The sequence below is a fragment of the Arachis ipaensis genome, chromosome B8 (genome assembly GCF_059453495.1).
Source record: "Arachis ipaensis isolate K30076 ecotype BB chromosome B8, ASM5945349v1, whole genome shotgun sequence".
Classification (NCBI taxonomy): Eukaryota; Viridiplantae; Streptophyta; class Magnoliopsida; order Fabales; family Fabaceae; genus Arachis; species Arachis ipaensis.
The window spans coordinates 114,015,134-114,034,503 of NC_142443.1; the positions used below are offsets into that span (position 1 = coordinate 114,015,134).

A 19,370-nucleotide genomic window follows, 5' to 3' on the forward strand; every position below is an offset into this window, starting at 1 on the left:
TGTAGGTAGTTTGCATTTAGAATAGATTGCATTGCATGAGATTCCAACAGAGCCTCTGGAGGTCCCCTCATCCAACCGAGAGGGCGTGCTAGGAACATCAGACGTTACCTAGTGGTAACGATTTGGCACACCCCCACCGGGAAGATAGGACCCGGGTTCCCTTGAACTCCCCTCCGTTGCACCATACCTATATCCAAATTAGGATTTTTCCACTGTCAGCCCACTACCCAGAAAATTCATAAATAGGAAAATCCCTACCTCTATCAAAAACTACAATCAGACAAATTTTCAAATCCCGTTGAATCCCTAAAACCCCATTAAGACACAACAGTCTTTATCAGCATTCTCCCACCATTAAACGCAGGAATATCCACAAATTAACAAACCAATAAGGAAATGCAAAGAAACAAACAAATGAAAAACACATAAATGAAATAAAACAAAAAGGGGAAGCACAAAGTAACGAAGGCACCAACCTAGTTTTTAGAAGTTGAAAGTAGGAACTGCGACAGGCACGAGGGATAGAAATAGCACAAGCAGAAACCAACAATCCAGCCGAACGCAGTGCCAAGGAAAAAGTTGCAAAAATGGTCACACAAAGACATAAAGGAGATGATTAGAAGAAAGAAGAGGAAACGATTGTAACAAAGGAAAATAAAAGGCCCCAAACGTTCCTAATTGAAAAATATAAAAAGGCAAAGACAAAATGGGAAAACTTTTCGAGAAATGAAAACAATCAGATAAAGGAGGACCCAGACCCCTCACGGGCTCTCGACCTCCACCATAAACCATGGATGGCACACCATCTCCTGAGCCAGGCTCGCGGCCACATGGCGAAGTGAACTCCTCCAGCGACAAGACTGAGCAAGCACCTCTCTCGCTCCAGGGGAAACTATTCTGGACTCGATCCCCGGGTCTCCTATCGAAGCAAGTTACGACTCAGTTACCCGGGCTTAGGCCACCACCGTGGTCCAAACTGACCCGCTAACCATAAACCCCTAACCAATATTCAAATTCAAACACTTCCCTGATCTTAGCCAACAAGATAAGATAGATAACAAACTCAAACTATATAAAGGAAGCCAAGTGCTCTCTCAGGTACGTCACACATTCTCAACCTTCACTTACCTCTAAGATCCATTTTGACTTGATCATCAGAGTGTCTTTACAAGTACCACCCCCAGCGTTCCAAGAGTCCGACCCGTTGCCATCAAGACCGACCAGTCTCCGATCCCTCTCACAACTGGTACGAGTGGTATCTTGTATAGAAGTTTTTAAATTTTTTTTCCTTGTAATAAATATAAAACAAATGCATTGAAAATTTAGACTTTTTGAATTTTTAATAAAAATTTTGTTGATTTATAATTTTAAAATGTATTTTTAGGATATAAAATAGTTTTCTTTATATATATTCTGAACACTTTAAAATATGACTACTAATTTATTATGAGACTTAAATATCCATCCATCTTAATTAATACTATATTTATTCTTATTAAATACATTGAATAAACAAAAAAGTGGAATAATAATAGACAGATTGCGAGTTTAGTTAAAGATATGTTTGTCTATTTATAAAGTTTTAAACTTTATTAAAATTCATTAATTACTTTCTTATTAAAATGTGTGTGTTTAACAATTATTTTGAAAAATGAATTTAAATTATATATAAAATAAAATATGCAGATATTTATATCATCTATTATCTATCACTAATTTCTGCCAAGATGGATTCCTCACAGCTCACAAGGTGCTGGATGTCACTTCTGTGTAAAATGATCATATTAAAGTTTTCTTTATTAATTTATTTCCCCTCTAAGAAATGAAATTTCTTATATGAACGAAGCTAAGAGACAAACAATGCTTAAAGTCACAAATCTTTTCACATACTTTATACATTTGTAAAATTGTAAGTCTTTCTTTTTAAAAGGTTAAAATCCACAAAGAAAAACAAATATTATATTAATAAATATTTTAATACCAAGTGATAAAGGAGAGGTGATGGTTTAACCAACCATATTAGAGGCTTTTATGAAAGAAAACGCTAGGATGCCAAACCAACATACCATACCATTGATTGAATCTCACATGGGTCCAGCATATACAATACAAGCATCGCAATAACATAAAGCTTAGTGCTCATCTTTGATTTTGTTTTATTTAAGCTCCGTCATTATATGATTAATTTCCAATAATAGTGCTATATTTATACTTTAATTTAATACCATAAAATTTTTCATAAAAGATGTGAAGTGACTTAATTTGGTTGGCCATGTTTCACAACATGTGCAAGAGCATACCATATACTTTGTTAAGTTCCATACAAAATAAGTAAATAAATTTTGAAGATAAAAATAAAGAGCCACCGACCAGTAATGTAACCAGGAAGAGCATAACATACATAAATGGTTTTATACATATCTTATTATTAAGACAATTTGTTTTTCAACAAATCAAGCACCGTAATAAAATAATAATAAATACATAGAAACCTTGAACTCACTTGTCACCATACTAAGAATATTCTGTTCACATTCACAACACCACCCTCAGCTTTTCGCAGCTCTAGAGAGAAGAGCAAACCAACAAACGGCACATATTTATATATGAACAAGAAAATAGGTCAAAAAATAAAAATAAAAGGAAAAATGAAAGAAAACTTGATCCCTGTAAATCTAGAAAGCCAGTAAGCCACCAACCCTTTTTCTCCAACAATTTATTGGAGACCTTAAAAGGAGAATAATAGCTTCATAATGGACCAAAACCTAACAAGAACTAGCACAAGATACAACCTATACCAGATAAAATGAACATTAGTTTTTTTGTTTTTTCTTCTGTTATTTTCTTCTTTTCTTTCCTTGGAGCCTATTTGATCAGTGAAAATTCATGTTTTTATTTCCAATATCTTCTATTTTCAATAATTTTGTGAAGAAAAAATAAAATTAGTAAAAACCAATAAAATCTCATTTTCCGATTTATTTTTTCGTTCACAAATTTTAAAAAACAGAAAATATCGAAAACAAAACGTTTTCACAAACCAAACAGGTCCTTAGTTTGCGACGACTAAGGGCAGTTGGGGTTTCTTCCAGGACCACCATAGTAGAAGTAATTGCCCCAATCATCAGCATTACCAGTTTTAACATTATAGCAGCTATCTTGCTCAGTGTAAATGCCTAGGTCCTTTGGAGCTCTAAGCTTGTTTTCGCCGTCGACAACCTGAATGTTCTTGAAGTAACTTGCTTTGCCAAAACCTTCATCAGGGAAATGGCCACTCCCCATTTGTGTTGAAGTATGTTGGCCATCAGACTCAGAATTCACAACTTCTCCCCCCCATTCAATCATTGAGGCACTGTCTGAGAGGTAAGAAAATAAAGATGCTGGCCAGTACCCAAGAACATGGTTGTTCCCAAATTGCATCCACCAGTTCCCTTCTTTTGGGTCCTACACAATAGTTTTTACCCTTGTAAAGAAACATCATATGGTACTATAACTATAACTCTATAGGCCTTTCTTTTGGAAACTAAAGAAAAATTGTGTCTTTATTTCTACTTGTGTAACAATAGACAAGTTCCTGCGTATTGATTCACTCTCTTATTTATTTAATGTGTATGAAAATAATAAATATTAAATTAGTTGAGATGATGTGTGATTTATATTTTAACTAAAAGATTTTGGGTTCAAATTTTCAAAATGACTATTTTGTTTATAAAATATATAATGAAGGGTATTTTAGGGAAAAAAGTTGAACACCAACCCTTTTAATAAGCCCGTTAAAAATAGTATATATTATGATATCTCCAATTTTTTAGTTCACAATAAAATTGTGTTATGAAGCAATTATTCCTGTATTTTAAAATGACATATTTTTTTCTATACTTTCTATTTACCTAAAATATGAGGATTGTGATTTGTGAGGATAGGTTTGTCCTTTTCTACTGTCTCAGCCCGTATATTTTTTGTCATGGAACATACACCAAATGGGGGGCCTAAAATATTAAATTCATGGACATAAAAACCAAGGACATGCAAAATTACCAACGCATTCAGATATAATAGAGTTATTGTCAGAGATTCTCTTGATTTATAATTGAACAATGCATCTTCACATAACAGTTTAATAATTTATTTTAATATAAGTGGGGCATATTTTCATGCCAGAATGTCTATTATGAAGAGATAATATTATATATAATCAAAACAAAAAAGAAAAAAAAAATTGTAAATGTACCTTCCAGACCAGAATGCTAATATCATATTGGGAAGAACCATAGTTAGAAAGTGGGTAGATGCTAGCACCAAGGGCTATATCACTGTTAATTTGAATAAAGCCAGAACAGAGAAGATTGTAGCAACCAGTAGCTTGATATGCGTCGCTCTGTCATGTTATTAAAAAAAACCAATTCCATGAAACAAATAAGAAATTTATATAGTAAAAATAATAACAAGAGAGATTAAGAAAATGGGGTTTTGCATGAATTGGAAAACTCACTGTCCAATAAGTAAAGAGCCTTGTGTTATTATCTCCATACAAATCTGGGCTAACCTGATTGATTAAGAGAGAAGAAAAAGATAAGAATAGAAAATTAAATTAGATGAAACAATGATAGAAATCGGATCATAGTTTTAAGAGAGTTCTGATTACTGAATTAGAAAAATGTGCAGGCAGAAGATAACAATGGAAAAAGGGAAATTTATTAAATAAAATAATAATTTTTACCTGCCAACCTGCTTCAATACTGTTAAGATCTTGACCAAAAGAGCCACCAAGAATCCACATTTGAGAGAGGCTAAACTCATTTGGCTGTTGAATTCTAGGGTCCCAAACGTTTATGGTTGCTTTAGCTCCATAATACTTATCTCCTTCCACATAAACTATTGCATGCTGAATTCTCCAAAAACATAAAACAAAATTAATAAATAGAAGTGACAAATAAATAAACAGCTTTCAAGAAGTGCATATAATACAGAATTCGCCTGCAGTTCAGCCCATGGCTATATGAATTCCCCAATTAGGTAGCATAGGCATGCCGGAACGTATTGGGTTCCATATAACTATAGCTCAGCCATGGAAGAAACTAATGAGAAATGGAGACATGGCATTATACCTGGTGACCACTTTGAGTGAGGATATCAGGAAGAGGTTTTGCACTTGGCTGAGGAAAACTCTTTTGCTTCTTCTTCCCAAATCGCTGAATTGAGCTTGCCCTCAATATATCTTCCTTCTTAGTCCTCCGGACCGGAATCGTTCCGTCCGGGCACCTTCCGTTTTGGTGCCACAGCTGAGCCACAGGGCTGGAACTTGAGGATACTTTGCTGTCTGCCAAAATTTTCCCTTCTGGATGGAAATTCGGTGGTTTCATCTGCACACCACATAAAAAAAAGTTAAACCTCATCATTATTTTTTGAAATTCAAACAGGAACAGAATAATTCGGTCCCCACATTTGAAAATTTTCGATTTGAATTGCAGAAAAGAAAAATAAAAGAGAATTAAGATAATAAAGCAATTGTTAATTGCCTGAATTTTGTGATTCTTGAGGTCAGGATGATCAAAAGCTGGCTGGTGTGACATATGAACACAGTCAATGATATCCCCATCAGGACTCTGCTTTCAAGCAAAACCAAATACGTAATAAGTTAGAAATCGCCAAAAAAAAAAAAAGGAAAAAATCACACAATGTTTGTTAAACCAATTACGTAATTCTTAACAAAGAGCAAAAGAACAATTTAGAGAATCTCCATCACAACGGCCAATGACAGACATTATAAGAAAGAAAGAAGCTCCCTTAAACGACAGTTACTCCATTTTGCAAATATCAATGACAATACAGTAATGCATAATCAAGATTAGAAAGTTGTAAGGCGAATTTTCTTTCTTCTTTTTTTTTTTTCCTTCTATAATTTCTCTTTACCTTGATGGACTTAACAGGAGGCTTGTTCAAATTCTTCAAATGGTTCTGAACATTAAGCTTCTGACTGGAACCGCCGCCACCACTTCCACCACCGGTGGTGGCGGTGGTGGCTCTGCCACCAGAAACCAAAGGCACCAAAAGCAAGGAGGAAAAGAAGCAGAGCTGCACAATATTGTGAATTCCCAACTTGGCAGCCATTACAGCTTCCAAATCCAAAAGCATGCAAATTTAATATCAAAATTCTCCCAAAATGGGTATTTAACTCACACACTCACATACACTGACTCAGAGGCCACAAAACCCCAAAAATAAACAAATGTATATCCTACTAATTTTAATTATTTTTATTGTTTATAGTAACACACTTAGGCACAAACGAAAAAGGAGAATATAGTAAAAAGGCGCAATTAAATTAAATGGCCTTAAAAACTAGTATATGATGGGTTGTTAAAACAGCAACCTCCCTTTTCTTTAATATGAATAGGATTTCTAGCTCTTTCTATCTTCCCTTCTGCTTATCCTGCGCACCCCACTCACACGCAAATCACAATACAAACAAAACATGCACTTTGACACAATGACACTGAGCGAGTGTGTGTGAGAGGAAGAGGGCCCTTTTGTATTCCAATATATTTCTATAATTTATTTATGTGTATATATGAATAAGTTGAATATTCTTTTTCTTTTTTTCTTTTAACCCCCCCCCCCCTCTCTCCCCCTTCCCCCTTTGTTTCTCTGTTCTGTTACTTATTTTGTAGTTTTGTTACTCAGAAGACAACAAAATAAACTGCCGACGCTTGGAATGGAAAAGACCCAGAGACGAGAGAAGAGGAGAGGACAGAGAAATGGAGCGAAGGGCATTATTGGAACATAAAGAAAGTGAGGAAGAAAGAGAATAACGAAAGTATGTGGAAATGTATGGTGGCGTTGTCGAGTGACATCGTACCAGACTTTTCAAGTTTCCATATGTTTGAGATTAATAAAACTAGAAAATAAATATTTAATTATTTTTTAATTAAGATGACAAAATAAATTTAGTTAATATGTAATTTAAAGATACATATTAAAATTATTAATTATAAAATTTATTATAAAAAATTATATAAAGTGTGATTTTTAATGTAATTATTGTGTATCTATTAAAAAAATATTTAAAGTTTTTTATAAACATAATTTTAATTCTATCTTAAAAATATATATTAACTAAATCTTAATAAATTGGATTTATCTATTATGTATTTTAAGGGTATATGTTAAAATTATAAAATAAAAAAAATTATTTATTAAATAAAATATTTAAAATTTTTACTATTAATAAATTTATTATGTGTCTTAAAAACACATATTAATTAAATTTTAAAATTTATATTTGATAAAAATTATAAATTTAATAATAATTAATTTATTATTTTATAATTTTATTAGTTTTTTAGAATTCAAATTAGTCGGTGTGTAGGGTTAGAAAGTCCGTTTGTGCACTGTATAGTTACTACTTACTAGTTTCCCGCTATAACTAGAGTGCTGGTGCCACGGTGCTGGGTGGAGTTACTGAAATGCCCTTGGGGTTCACGGGATCACAGTTATTTTCCCTAGTCACTCGGTACCTGTCTTTGTTTTGTTCTATTGTCTCTCGTGTTCTTAGCTATGGAAGCGGATAAGTCGATAAGATTCATACTTTCATAGAGGTCAAGTTAGTAAAGGCTGAATTTGAATTTGTTTTCATCGTAAGGTGAAGAGGGTTTTTATGAATAAAATGGTAGAAGAAAAACCGCAACTAACTTTAGTGGGTTAAGGGAATTTGAACTTGTAAATACGGAGAGCAACAAATTTAAAAATCTGAAGTTCTAACCATTTGTATCAATCCGACTTCACTTCTCTTTTTTTTTTTTTTAACCAAAGATATGAGACTCAAACCCGCAACCTCTTAATTGAGTATGTGGAGACTATGTCATTTAAGCTATTACTCATTGGCAAATTTGAAAAGATAAGAGACTCGAACCCGCAACCTCTTAATTGAGTATGGGGAGTCTATGCTATTTGAGCTATTATTCATTGGCCCGACTTCCCTCTTTATTAGTGAACAAACTATTATTTTTAGAGTTTAATTTTCATGTACAGTGTAATAATACAATTGTTTTTTGATGATTATTCATATCGTCAATATAAAAAATAATTATTTAGTTTAATTATTCTGTTGGTTCCTATAGTTTCATGAAATTTTTAATTAGGTTTCTATACTTTTTTTTCTTTTAAATTGGATCCCTACACCAAATCTTTTTTTTTTTCAATTAAGTTCCTCTTAGTAGTAATTGGCTTAATTTTATAGGACCCAACTAAAAAAAAGAATGGGTACAAGGAGCTAAATAAAAGGAAAGAAAAGTGTAGGGACCCGATTAAAAAAAAATTTGGGGCAAAGACTCAATTAAAAGAAAAAAAAGTATAGGGACCTAATTGAAAATTTTACGAAACTATAGGACAAGCAGAGTAATTAAACCTAATTTTTTGATCATGTATCTTTATGTGATTAGAGGCTAAAAAATTTAGATATGGAAGTGGGATAAGTGATATACCTTAACATTATAATTTTTTTGTGTTTTTTAAAACTATCGAAAGTACACAAATCGAATCCTGTCCAATTGTGTTTAAAAAATTAAAAAAAATTGGGATACACAAATTGTACCCTCCGATTTGTGTTTAAAAATTCAAAAAATTTGAGGTACACAAATTGGAGGGTCCGATTTTTGTACCTCAAATTTTTTATTTTTTTTAACACAGATCGGACGGTCCGATTTGTATACCTCTCATAAATCAGACAATTTGATTTCTATACCTCTACAAATCGGACTGTTCGATTTCTGTACCTCTAATAAATCGAACGATCCGATTTCTATTTCTCCAATTAAACAGTTCTACATTTGAGAATAACACTCCAACTGTCCACATTTCAAAAAAACATCATTACCACTCCAATATCAACAACAAAAAGTTCGTGATTGGATACACGTATAAAACAGTTTTACACTATATCAAAATTAAATTCTTATTTTAATTGTTAAAATATTAGAATGTTAAATTAATTAATAAATAAATAAAACTAATTTTATATTTATAAAAGATGAGTAAACTAAAATTTCTACTAATGAAAGTTTAAAATGCTCTTCTAAATAAAGTAGTGATCCTACATGTACAAATTTTTTTGATAGTCAAGTCCAATTAAATTGGTCTAACTATAACTAAAAATATTTCACTACAACTAAAAACACTTCAAAATAAAACGTGTGCACACACGCTCCACTAATGCACAACTCAAACAACACGTCATTTTACTTATGAAGATTGTAAACGAAATAACAATGAAGTAGAATCATTTAGGGTTAAGACAAAATCATCTCTAAGATTTAACTTAGTTTTAAAATCGTCATTTTTACCAAAATTTTAATTTTTATTACCAAATTACCCTAATTAAAAAATATTAAAAAAATGGGTTAAAGAGAAAGGGGAAGGGGAATCACATGCGCGCACGCGCGCACGGGGGTGTTTCAGGGAAGAAGACGGGGAAGGGAAGGGGAAGGGAATCCGCCGCCCATACTGTCACTTCTCATCGTTCGCGTCCTCGCCGCTGGATCTCGTCGTCAGATCTCGCCACTGCTCCTCTTCCTCGCTCGATGTCGACACCAGCAGATCTGCGAGGGTGGACGTTCTGCGCCGCTTGCCGTTTTTGCTCCTCCTCTTCGCTCGGTCGCCAGTCGTCACTGCTCCTCGTCGGTTGCCGCTGCTCCTCGTCACTCGCCGCTTCTCCTCGTCACTCGCCGTTGTGCTTCAAAAAATTATATTGTTGAATTTTTTATTTGTGGATTTGTTTATTTTGTTTACATTATTTCTGATTATGATTCTATTATTGTTGTTGATTCTAATTCTATTCTGCTTCTATGATTCTGCTTCTGTTTCTTCTGCTTTTGATTCTGATTCTATTATCCATTGTTGTTGTTGATGCCTCTAGTTACTTCTGCTTCTGTTTTTTTTGTTGGAGAAGAAGTCAAGACTCTGCTTTGTTGCCTTCTGTTTTTCCTGGTCCTCATTGTGTATTGCCTTGTTTATCTTCTGGTTGCCTTGTTTATCTCCTTCCATTATCCATGTGTATTGCTTGTACTTCTGCTTCTTGCCTTGTTTATCTGTTTCTGGTTGCTTCTGCTTCTGCTTCTGTGATGGAAAAAAAGAGAAAAAAAGAATAGAAAATGAGGATTTTGAAGAAGAAGGAAAAGGGTATTTTGGTCTGAAGGACGATTTTAAAACCAACTTAAAACTTAGGGACGGATTTGTAAGCAAAAAAAGGTTGAGGACGAAAAAAATTTTCGTCCTCTACCTTAAGGACCAAAATCGTATTTAACCCAATCATTTACATGTAGATTTCTTGAGAATACTAAATTTGAGTGCATGTTACCTAATGTGTTTGTGCGGAAATATTCATTGTTTATATGCTGTTATTTATATTTTGTGTGTTGAAGTTAATTTTTTGTATGTTAAATTTTATTTTTTTTGTGCTAATTATTTATGAGATTCATTGTTTGTGTGATCTGGTTCATTGTTTGTATTAAATTTCATTATTTTTGTACTATAATTCTGTATTTGTGTGTTAAAGTTCATTGCTTGTGTGTTGTGATTCTGTATGTATGCTGAATTTCATTCTTTGTGTACTATTTTTCAATGTCTGTGTGCTATAATTTAGTATTTTTGTGCTTTGCTCCATTGTTTGTGTGCTATTATCTGTTATTTTATTGCTGTGAATAATCATTTTTCTATCTCATATTTTGAATGTTTATAGTATGAGGAAAACACTTATCAAAAAAGATGACTCTATAAAGAAACATGAGAAAGAGGAAGAAACTAAAAAAATATTTTGTAAGTATATATATATATGAATCTTTGCAGAAAATTCATGATATCAGATGATTTTTCGCGATATGTTGCCAAAATTTTTAAATTAGTGTGCTGGGTTTCAAAACTTCTGCTCATATATTTTTCTGCTTTTGTATAATTTTCTTAAACTATTTATTTTGTAGGTGATGTTATTGATAGAACTCAATCTATTGACTAGAAAATGCATACTTCACTTGGGTTTTAATTAAAATTTTCACTTTTCATGAAATTTCAATTTGTTTTGAATTCTTTCTTCCAATTTTGATAATTGATAAATTGAATGAATTTTGCCTTTAATTTGATCATAATTGGTTTGATATCCAACTGATACTCATGACAAGTTTTGTTTGAGTTTTGAACTATAGGGCATTGTTTAAGGAAATATATGTATTCAAGCTTGAGCATCAGTAATTTACTAAAATCAATTCCAATTCAAAACCAACAGCACAACAATAGCAATATCACATCATTACAGCATTAGAACTCACAAAAGTTTAATAACCTAATCTAATCCTATCTTAACCACGTAAATTCACTAAACAGAAAAATTGTTTCTATCTAAATCATAATACTAATTAACAACTAAAATCTAAAATAATCCTAAATTTAATGAGAACAAAAACAAAAATTTATTTACCAAAAAATGTAGACACAGAGGTGGACTGGAGAATGTTGGTGGTGGCCGGCACTGTTGCTGGTGGCCGGCGCTGTTGGTGGCGGCTGTTGAATTAGATGGCGGCAAGAGGGAAATGGGCTGCCAGAGAGGATGCGACGGTAGGGAAGGAGATGGTTAGAGAGAGTGGAAGAAGAAAGGAGAGAAAGAGATGGATTGAGGAGGCGGCAGCGGGATGACCGCGGGATGATGGCGGGGTTGACAGAGCAGCGGGAGGGAGAGAGTTAGAGAGAGAGTGGGAGAAGAAATTAAAGGGTAGAGAGAGTCTGATTCAAAATGAAGGGGGAGAAAATTCGCGCTTCAAATTTAGGGCAAAATTACCGTTGAAAAAATCTGACGGTAAACCATTGCAGGTCACCAACACGCAGGTTTTTCACTAAATGGGTTTATCGGCGAATTTATTCGACGGTAAATCCGATACTAATTTATGCGCTTTTTTTTGTTTTCCTCTAATTATTACCGAAAACCATCGGAAATGTAAATCCGTTGGTAATAATTTAACATGATGAATTCCACGCCTTCCCTGCCGGTAAATCCGCCGCTACTCTGCGACACTAAATCTGACGGTAAATTCGACGGTACTCACGTTTTTCTTGTAGTGTTTGTAAATACTTCAATGAAGTTGAATGAAAAATATATTTAAGGGGTGATGCAAATATATCAGAAAACAAAGTAAATGGTACCTTTCACGTAGAAAAGACACTTTCGTTGATCATTTTGATCTCTACATTCTATTGCCTTGAATGTAGAGTACACAAACAAAGCAATTCCCACTTTATAGCTGCAACAAGAGGCACAAAGTAATAAATAGAACAATGACAGGGAGCTCCAACGTGGCGAACATGGCACGTTAGAGGTAGCAATGGAGTATAATAGCGACAAACCCAACCTCCATCCTTTCTCTCTCACCGAGCGCGTTTCTCTCTCTCTCTCTCTTTGTTCTTCGTGGTGCTCCCCTCTTTGATTTCAACAAAAACAATCGCAATAGCACCTTCAGCCGTTGCCTTCTCCTTTGGCTTTCCCATCGTGCTTCCTTACTCTCTCATTTTCTCCTTCTTCATTGTCTCATCCCCTTCCTCTTTCATCACTCTTCTTCTGAGCGACGTCAAACGTGGCAGCGATGGAGAAGAAGACGCCAGACCCCGCTACTTCTTTTTTCCTTATCTCATGTCTTGCTTTCTTTTGTTTGAGTCTGAGTGAGTGAAGTGAGGGAGTGATGCATGTGTTAAGAAAACTAGAGTTTGAAAAGAGTAGACGTAGAAGTAATTTAGAAATTTCAAAATAATTATAGAATAAATTAATAATTTATGACTAAATGAAATACAATAAAATTATTTAAAACACGTAAAAGATTTATTTGTTAATTTATTAATAAATTTAAATAATTATTTTAATTCAAAAATTAAAATAATTAAATTTTTTAATTTTTATTATTTTTAATTACTTAAATTTTATTTGCAATTATGCAAAATGTTTTATTATTATAAAAGTTGTATAAGTGCTCTAATTAATTTAAGTTCAAATGATTAGAAATTTAATTTAATTATTTTTAATAAATTCATTTTAAAAAATAAAATTCTGAAACTAATAAAATAAATTATAGATAATTTAAAAATTGAATTTTTAAAAAGAACGAACAAACCGCTTGGCACAGAAAGAAACTCTAACACGTAGTTTACATGTTCCATGTGAATAGAGAAAGTAACGAGGGATTTTACCGGTGAAGAGCTTTTGACAATAATAATATATTAGGTAATGTTATAATTAGATTTTTTTTTGAATAATTATTTTAAATAATAATATAATTTAGATAATCTTACAATATTTTTTAGATGTTGAAAATAAATATTATATAATTAGATTTTTAATAATGATTTTAAATAATAATATAATTTAAATATTTTTCACAATTATTTTTTCAAAGATTGAAAATAAATATTATATATATAAAACAACCTTTTATGTTTCGCTAAAGAATTTAGTAGTTAAAAGTTTATAACAACAGTTTTTATGTGCACTATAAATTAAATATTTTTAGGAAACAATTTTTATGTGTATTATAAATTAAGTAGTTTTAGAGAATGATTTTTATGTATATTTTTTGTATAATTATTTAAAAAATATTTAGAAACTGTTGTTTAATAAAAAATCATTTAAAACAGTTATAAAACAATTTTTTATAATAATCTAATAGAACGATTTTATTTTGTTACCTAAAAATAATAAAAAATTAAATTTCAACAATAATACTGTAAAAATTATGTTGTTATCTAAAATTATGTAATAAAACGATTTTAAAGTGTAACAAAATTTAATGTTGTTAAAGTTCATATTTATTATAGTAGGTTAATACTCAAAATAGTCCCTGAAAGATCACCCGATCTTCGTTTTCGTCCCCGAATGTTTTTTTTAATCAAATTAGTCCCCGAAAGATTTAATTTAAACCACGTTCGTCCTTCCGTTAGGTCAGTGACGTCGCCGTTAGAAATCTGCTGACGTGGACTGTGACTTGGCTGCCCACCCTAATACCTGGCATGGTGAGTGTATTGCTGACCAGATATGTTTAGTGTGTTGCATCAATTTCGTCCCCAAGTGTGAGATTAAAAAACCCTAATTCCCAACCTTCGAAGAACACGGTTGCCTTGGTTGAGCGTTGTCGTAGACCCAGGTGTTGTGCTTGCAGGAGGAAGTTGGTCTGGGCGCCATGATGGGAAGCGGAAGTGGAGGGGCCGGTCGTGGGTTTCCATCTCCCTCACTGAGTAGTTATACATCGAGCTCGTCCATGCGAAGAAGAAGACAATACCATGAGGAAACCTGTTTCTGCGGTTTAAAAACCTTGATTAAGAAATCAGGGACATCAAAGAACCCAGATCGGTTGTTCCATACCTGTGCAAGATATCGGGTGAGTTTAATTTTGTATGAATCATAGCATGATGTTGGCTTCTACTCTTGTTCTGGGCTTTACACTGTTGTTCAATTTTTCCAGAAAGGGAACCATTGCAATTTTTTTAAATGGGTGGAAGAAAATGAAGATGTAGCTGTTGCAGAGGGTTCCAGGGGTGTCCCAGAAATGGAAGGAGAATTGGACATTGACTATGAAGATTGGAAGGTTAAGTTAGCATGGAGAATAGGTAGTTTAGAAGCAGAAGTTAGAGCACACAGAATGTTATTGTGCTTCATGTTCACTATTGTGATGCTAGTCATGTTAGTAGGAGTGTTACTTTGCATCTCATATATGTACAAGTAGGGCTGATTTTGTTGTTTCCAGTACCCTAGCTAAAGTATTCTAATATGAAACTAGAGTTTATCAATGGAAATTTGGTTTTTGGATAACCTGTGGTGAAAAGATAAAATGTAAAGAAGCAAATGGCAAACCAGACACATAACAAGATAATAAAGTTCCTTAAATTTCTTAATATAAAGTGTCATAACAAAAGGTAGTAGAATTCCTAAAAGTGATTCAACAGAAACACTTCATACCAAGGCATAACATGCACCCAATAGAGTCATTACAAAACATTGATTCTAGATATTGTTTAACAGAAACATAAACATGTCTTTCTTAGTCTAGAGCCTAGAACAAAAAAAAAAGGTTGCATATGTTTAGATGGATGTGCTTCAGATGGCGTCGTCTTTCTTCCTAGGCCGTTTGAACCCTGGAGTCGGGACGAAGATCATAAAACTCGCAAGCTTCTTGGTTGTCGCAGCACTAGATCCTCTGATTGTTCCAGCAGAAATTGGAGCTATTGCAGTTGGTGGAGCAGAGTGGGGAGAGGCAGCTCTTTTCCCTTTTCCCTTACAAACTTGAACCTTTGGTGGTCTTCCCCTCATTTTAGCCTGCATGACATAGTAAACACCAAACTGAGAAACTAAACAGCTGTAGTGAAATGAAATTGAAGTTAAAGCAGTAAAGCAAACCGGTGTTGTTTCAGTGGCTGCATTTGACCGCTTTGGTGGTGGGGAAACAGACAAAGGGAGAGGATTATGTAGAGTTGCACCATCAGCATCAGTTGGGAGCTCGTTTGGTACATCTGTATTAGGGTTAGTTAAAGCCAGTTGCAGCTGCATTAAACGTGCTTCTTCTTCAGCATCAGCCTGTTTCTTCTTCTGGCATGTTCTCTTGTTGTGTCCAACCTCACTACAGAACATGCATCGGATGGGGTTATATTTTCTCTTCATTCTTGTCTTGGACCCAGATCCTCCCTCATCTTTGTCTTTTCTTCTGTTCTTTGTCGGTCTACCTGGTTTGGGCTTAATTGGAGCGGGAACTGGGGCAGGACGACCTGTTTTTTCCCATAACTCTTGGCCCTTCACTGGATTAACATGGAAAGCATACGTTTTTCGGTATGATTCCATGGTTAACCACTCATGGCAGTAATCCTCAGCCCTCTTATCATTCTTATCTTGTATACAGGATATGGCATGCATACAAGGCATACCTGTGGCAGCAGTTAATATCTCAGACATAGTACTCCAGTGTAAGAGTAGTACACTTCAGAATCTTAATATAGGGTGAGAATATATACCTGTCAATTGCCAGAATCTGCATGTGCAAGTTCGATTTCCTAAGTCAACAACCATTGTCGTTGGCCAGCCGTGAACCTCGTATAACTCCTCATTCTGATCACCACTCCATTGTGGGCTCCAATGCTGAGAAAGCTTTGTCATTGCCTCAAGCCTGCTCTGTTGCACTGGAGGCAGAAGACCTTGGTAGTTAGCCAGTTTCTCCCTATTGTCAATCATGGATTTCATTATGATCCTCCTAACCTCCTCTGTCAGTGTAAGGATAGGCTTACCCCTATCATGTTTGGTCCTTGCATTAAATGATTCACAGGCATTGTTACATATAGTGTCCATTTTAGGCCCTTCACGAAAATGAGATTTCGTCCATGATTCTTTCGGCCACTTATCCAGATAAGCCCATGCTCGTTCATTCAACACCTTCACCCTCTTCATGTTTCTTTCAAACTCACTAACAGTTCTAGACCTAGCACATTCCCACACCAGCTCCTTCAATTGTATACTGCCCCACTGTTTGGAAAAATTCCTCCACAGATGCTAGACGCAAAATCTGTGGTGAACTCTTGGCATCATATCCTGCATGGCTGGGATTAATCCCTGCAAAAAAAACATTTCAAACATTGCTTGTTCATTAAATCAAACAAATTCAAATACGTATTTCATTAAATCAAACAAGTCCTCATAAGAAATTAATGAATTCAAATAAGTCCTTAAAAATCATTTCGTGCAGCAAAATGGTCCTTACCTTCTGCATATCCGAAATGAAGGCCCAACTATTTTCCCTGTAGTCACCGATATCATTCTGTAATATCTCAAGAAACCAGTGCCAGTTATCTCTGTTCTCAACATCCACAAATGCATAGGCTATCACAAAAACGTGATTGTTAGCGTCCTGGCCACAAGCAGTCAGCAGCTGCCCTCCATGCAAGCTCTTCCAAAAGGCTCCATCCAGGCCAATTAACGGTCTACACCCAGCCTTGAATCCTTTCTTACACGCCTCCAGACATACATAGAACCTTTGAAATTGTGGAGGACTCTCAGGCATGGGAATGACTCCAACCTGAACTGTTGAACCTGGGTTGGTGGTCCAGAGTTGGTTAGCATAATCCCAGATCAGTCCGTATTGTTCAACTTCATCCCCTTCCACTACTTTCCTTGCTGCCTTTAAGGCCCTAGTAATGCAGGTCCTATTAAGCTTAACGTTGCACTTCCTGACAAACCAGTCGTATACCTCTCTATGCTTCATAGTTGGGTGCTTTCTAAGCTTAGGAACCAGCTTACCCAATGTCCACTCTTGTGTTGCAGCTCTGTTCTTTCTCTTTCTAGGACAGCTATGTTCATCAACTAGTGTCTTAATCTGCCATACCCCATTCTGCTTATTACATGCACAATAAACAACCCATGGACATCCCTCTATTTTACATACAGCCCTCACTCTCACATTATCATTTTTAATGAAATTGATATTCCTACCCCATTGTATTGTATAATCTCTAGTGGCATTCATGAAGTGTTGTTTGGACTTAAAGATCATGCTAACCTCAAGCTTCAGATTTCCAAATTTTGCCTTTTCATTGTATGGTGGATAAACAGTAGGCTCCTCCTCATCAGAGTCCAGGACCTTATCCATATCTTCTGAGTGCCAGGAGTCACAGTCGGATTCAGTCTCAATTCCAGAATCCTCTCCAGAGTCTGTCAATCCAATCACAACACACAGGCCAGTTATCAAATTAATATGTCTGATAAAAAAAACATGATTAATATAAGTCGCATTATAAACCATCAGTTACCTGAATCTGATGGGTCATCCTCTTCAATGTCTTCGTAGCTAGAGTCATCTGTGTCAATAACCTTCTCTTCCCTTCTAGAAGAAGCTGGTCTGTGCTTCTCTCTAAAATCATTCTTTCGTATACCTCTACTTTCAAACTCTTCACCCCCACTGTCAGTGTCACTGGCATCTCCCAATCCTTTGGTGGGTTTATATAGACTGTCCTCAGCACTCTCATATGACTCATGAGAGTCACTATCATCCTGAATAGGGGGTGGCTTAACAGTTCTCCCAGATCTAGTGCAATGCTGAGTTGGGTTGTTCTTGTTTTTATAATTTGACTTCTTTGGAGGTTGGTGCCTACTTCCTGACTTAACAGCTGTGCTAGGATTTGCAGGTTGGGAGAAGCTTCTTGGTTGGAACTTGGGCTGGGGTTTAGGCTTTGGAGTGGGCTGAGAACTACACTTTTTGGTGGGGGCAGAAATGGGCTTCTTAGTGGGCTTTTCACTGGGCTCAGAATTGGGTTTTTCCTTGGGCTTCTCTGCTTGCTGGGAAGACCTTGTCTTGGGCTTACCATATTCCATGTTCTTGTGGTGAGGATTGGGTCCAGCAGAGTTGGGAGTGGCTTTGGCTTTATTTTTGGGAGTGGGATGCAGAGGCTTTGTTGACTCCCTTTGTGAGTGGCTCATTGTGGACTGGGATGCAATTTTCCTTGCTTGCATTGCAGGCTGTGTGCTGGGCAGCTTCAACAAGGGTGCATTGGTTGCCAGAATGACATCATCTTCCTCACTCATGCATTCCACCACGTGTGGCTCTGAAACTCCATGTTCAAAGTATGTGTTCATCACATTGTGATTCCTCCTACAGGTCTTACACAGTTTCAGCAAGTCTTTATCAGTCTCCAACTTCCTCAGCCCTTTCTCAAGCGACAGCCAAGGAACCTTCTACCAACATAAACCCCCCCAGCATATCCCAGTTATTTATAGTATCCTTTAACAAAAAACACATCCAACGTATCCCCATCCACCCCCACTAACACTTCCGTATTATCTGGTTCGTAGATTCTACTTCCTTTCTCATCATTTTTAAAGCTTCCACCATGATGAAAAATGAACGTTATCGGAGGACCCTCCATCTTAGAAGTGCAAGGCCTCCAAACCCTATACAAAAATTAAAAAGGAACATGAAAAACACTAAATCATCACCAACACAGACCCTAAACCACTAACCATTACTCCATTAACACAAGCCATAGTTAACACTTTTCCTAAGCCAACAATACAGAGTCTTTCCTAATTTACGCATTCACCCATTCATAAATCCAACCCTGGAATGAAACCCTACACCCTATTCAGTAACAGATTATTAACGATCACTCAATCAAATAATGTGGAAACTACGGTTTTATACAGTTTTACCAGAGGGTTTTGGCAACATACAAAAAAGTTTACCTCTTACTTCGAACGCAGAAACAACGCTCTGTTCTTGCCTTCAGGTTTCCCACCAGGCTCCAGAGTAGACGCACCAACAATGCTCCACGCCTACTCCAACGGTTGCGTTCAATGGGGCAGTCTTCTTCGT

At 35.2% G+C, this 19,370-nt stretch overlaps 2 protein-coding genes across 2 annotated transcripts; both read right to left on the minus strand.

Moving 5' to 3' along the window:
• Positions 1-2,398: 2,398 nt before the first annotated feature.
• Positions 2,399-6,839, minus strand: LOC107612903 (protein neprosin). Its single transcript, XM_016314685.3, has 7 exons — positions 5,911-6,839; positions 5,517-5,603; positions 5,106-5,360; positions 4,718-4,882; positions 4,490-4,543; positions 4,229-4,375; positions 2,399-3,441 (listed from the first exon to the last, which is right to left on the minus strand). Exons 1-7 carry the CDS (start codon positions 6,130-6,132, stop codon positions 3,064-3,066), a joined length of 1,308 nt encoding a protein of 435 aa, XP_016170171.1. The 5' UTR covers positions 6,133-6,839; the 3' UTR covers positions 2,399-3,063.
• An 8,279-nt stretch (positions 6,840-15,118) lies between these two features.
• Positions 15,119-15,679, minus strand: LOC148549310 (uncharacterized). The gene is made up of 2 exons (XM_088496491.1): positions 15,419-15,679; positions 15,119-15,337 (listed from the first exon to the last, which is right to left on the minus strand). Exons 1-2 carry the CDS (start codon positions 15,677-15,679, stop codon positions 15,119-15,121), a joined length of 480 nt encoding a protein of 159 aa, XP_088352617.1.
• Positions 15,680-19,370: the final 3,691 nt, after the last annotated feature.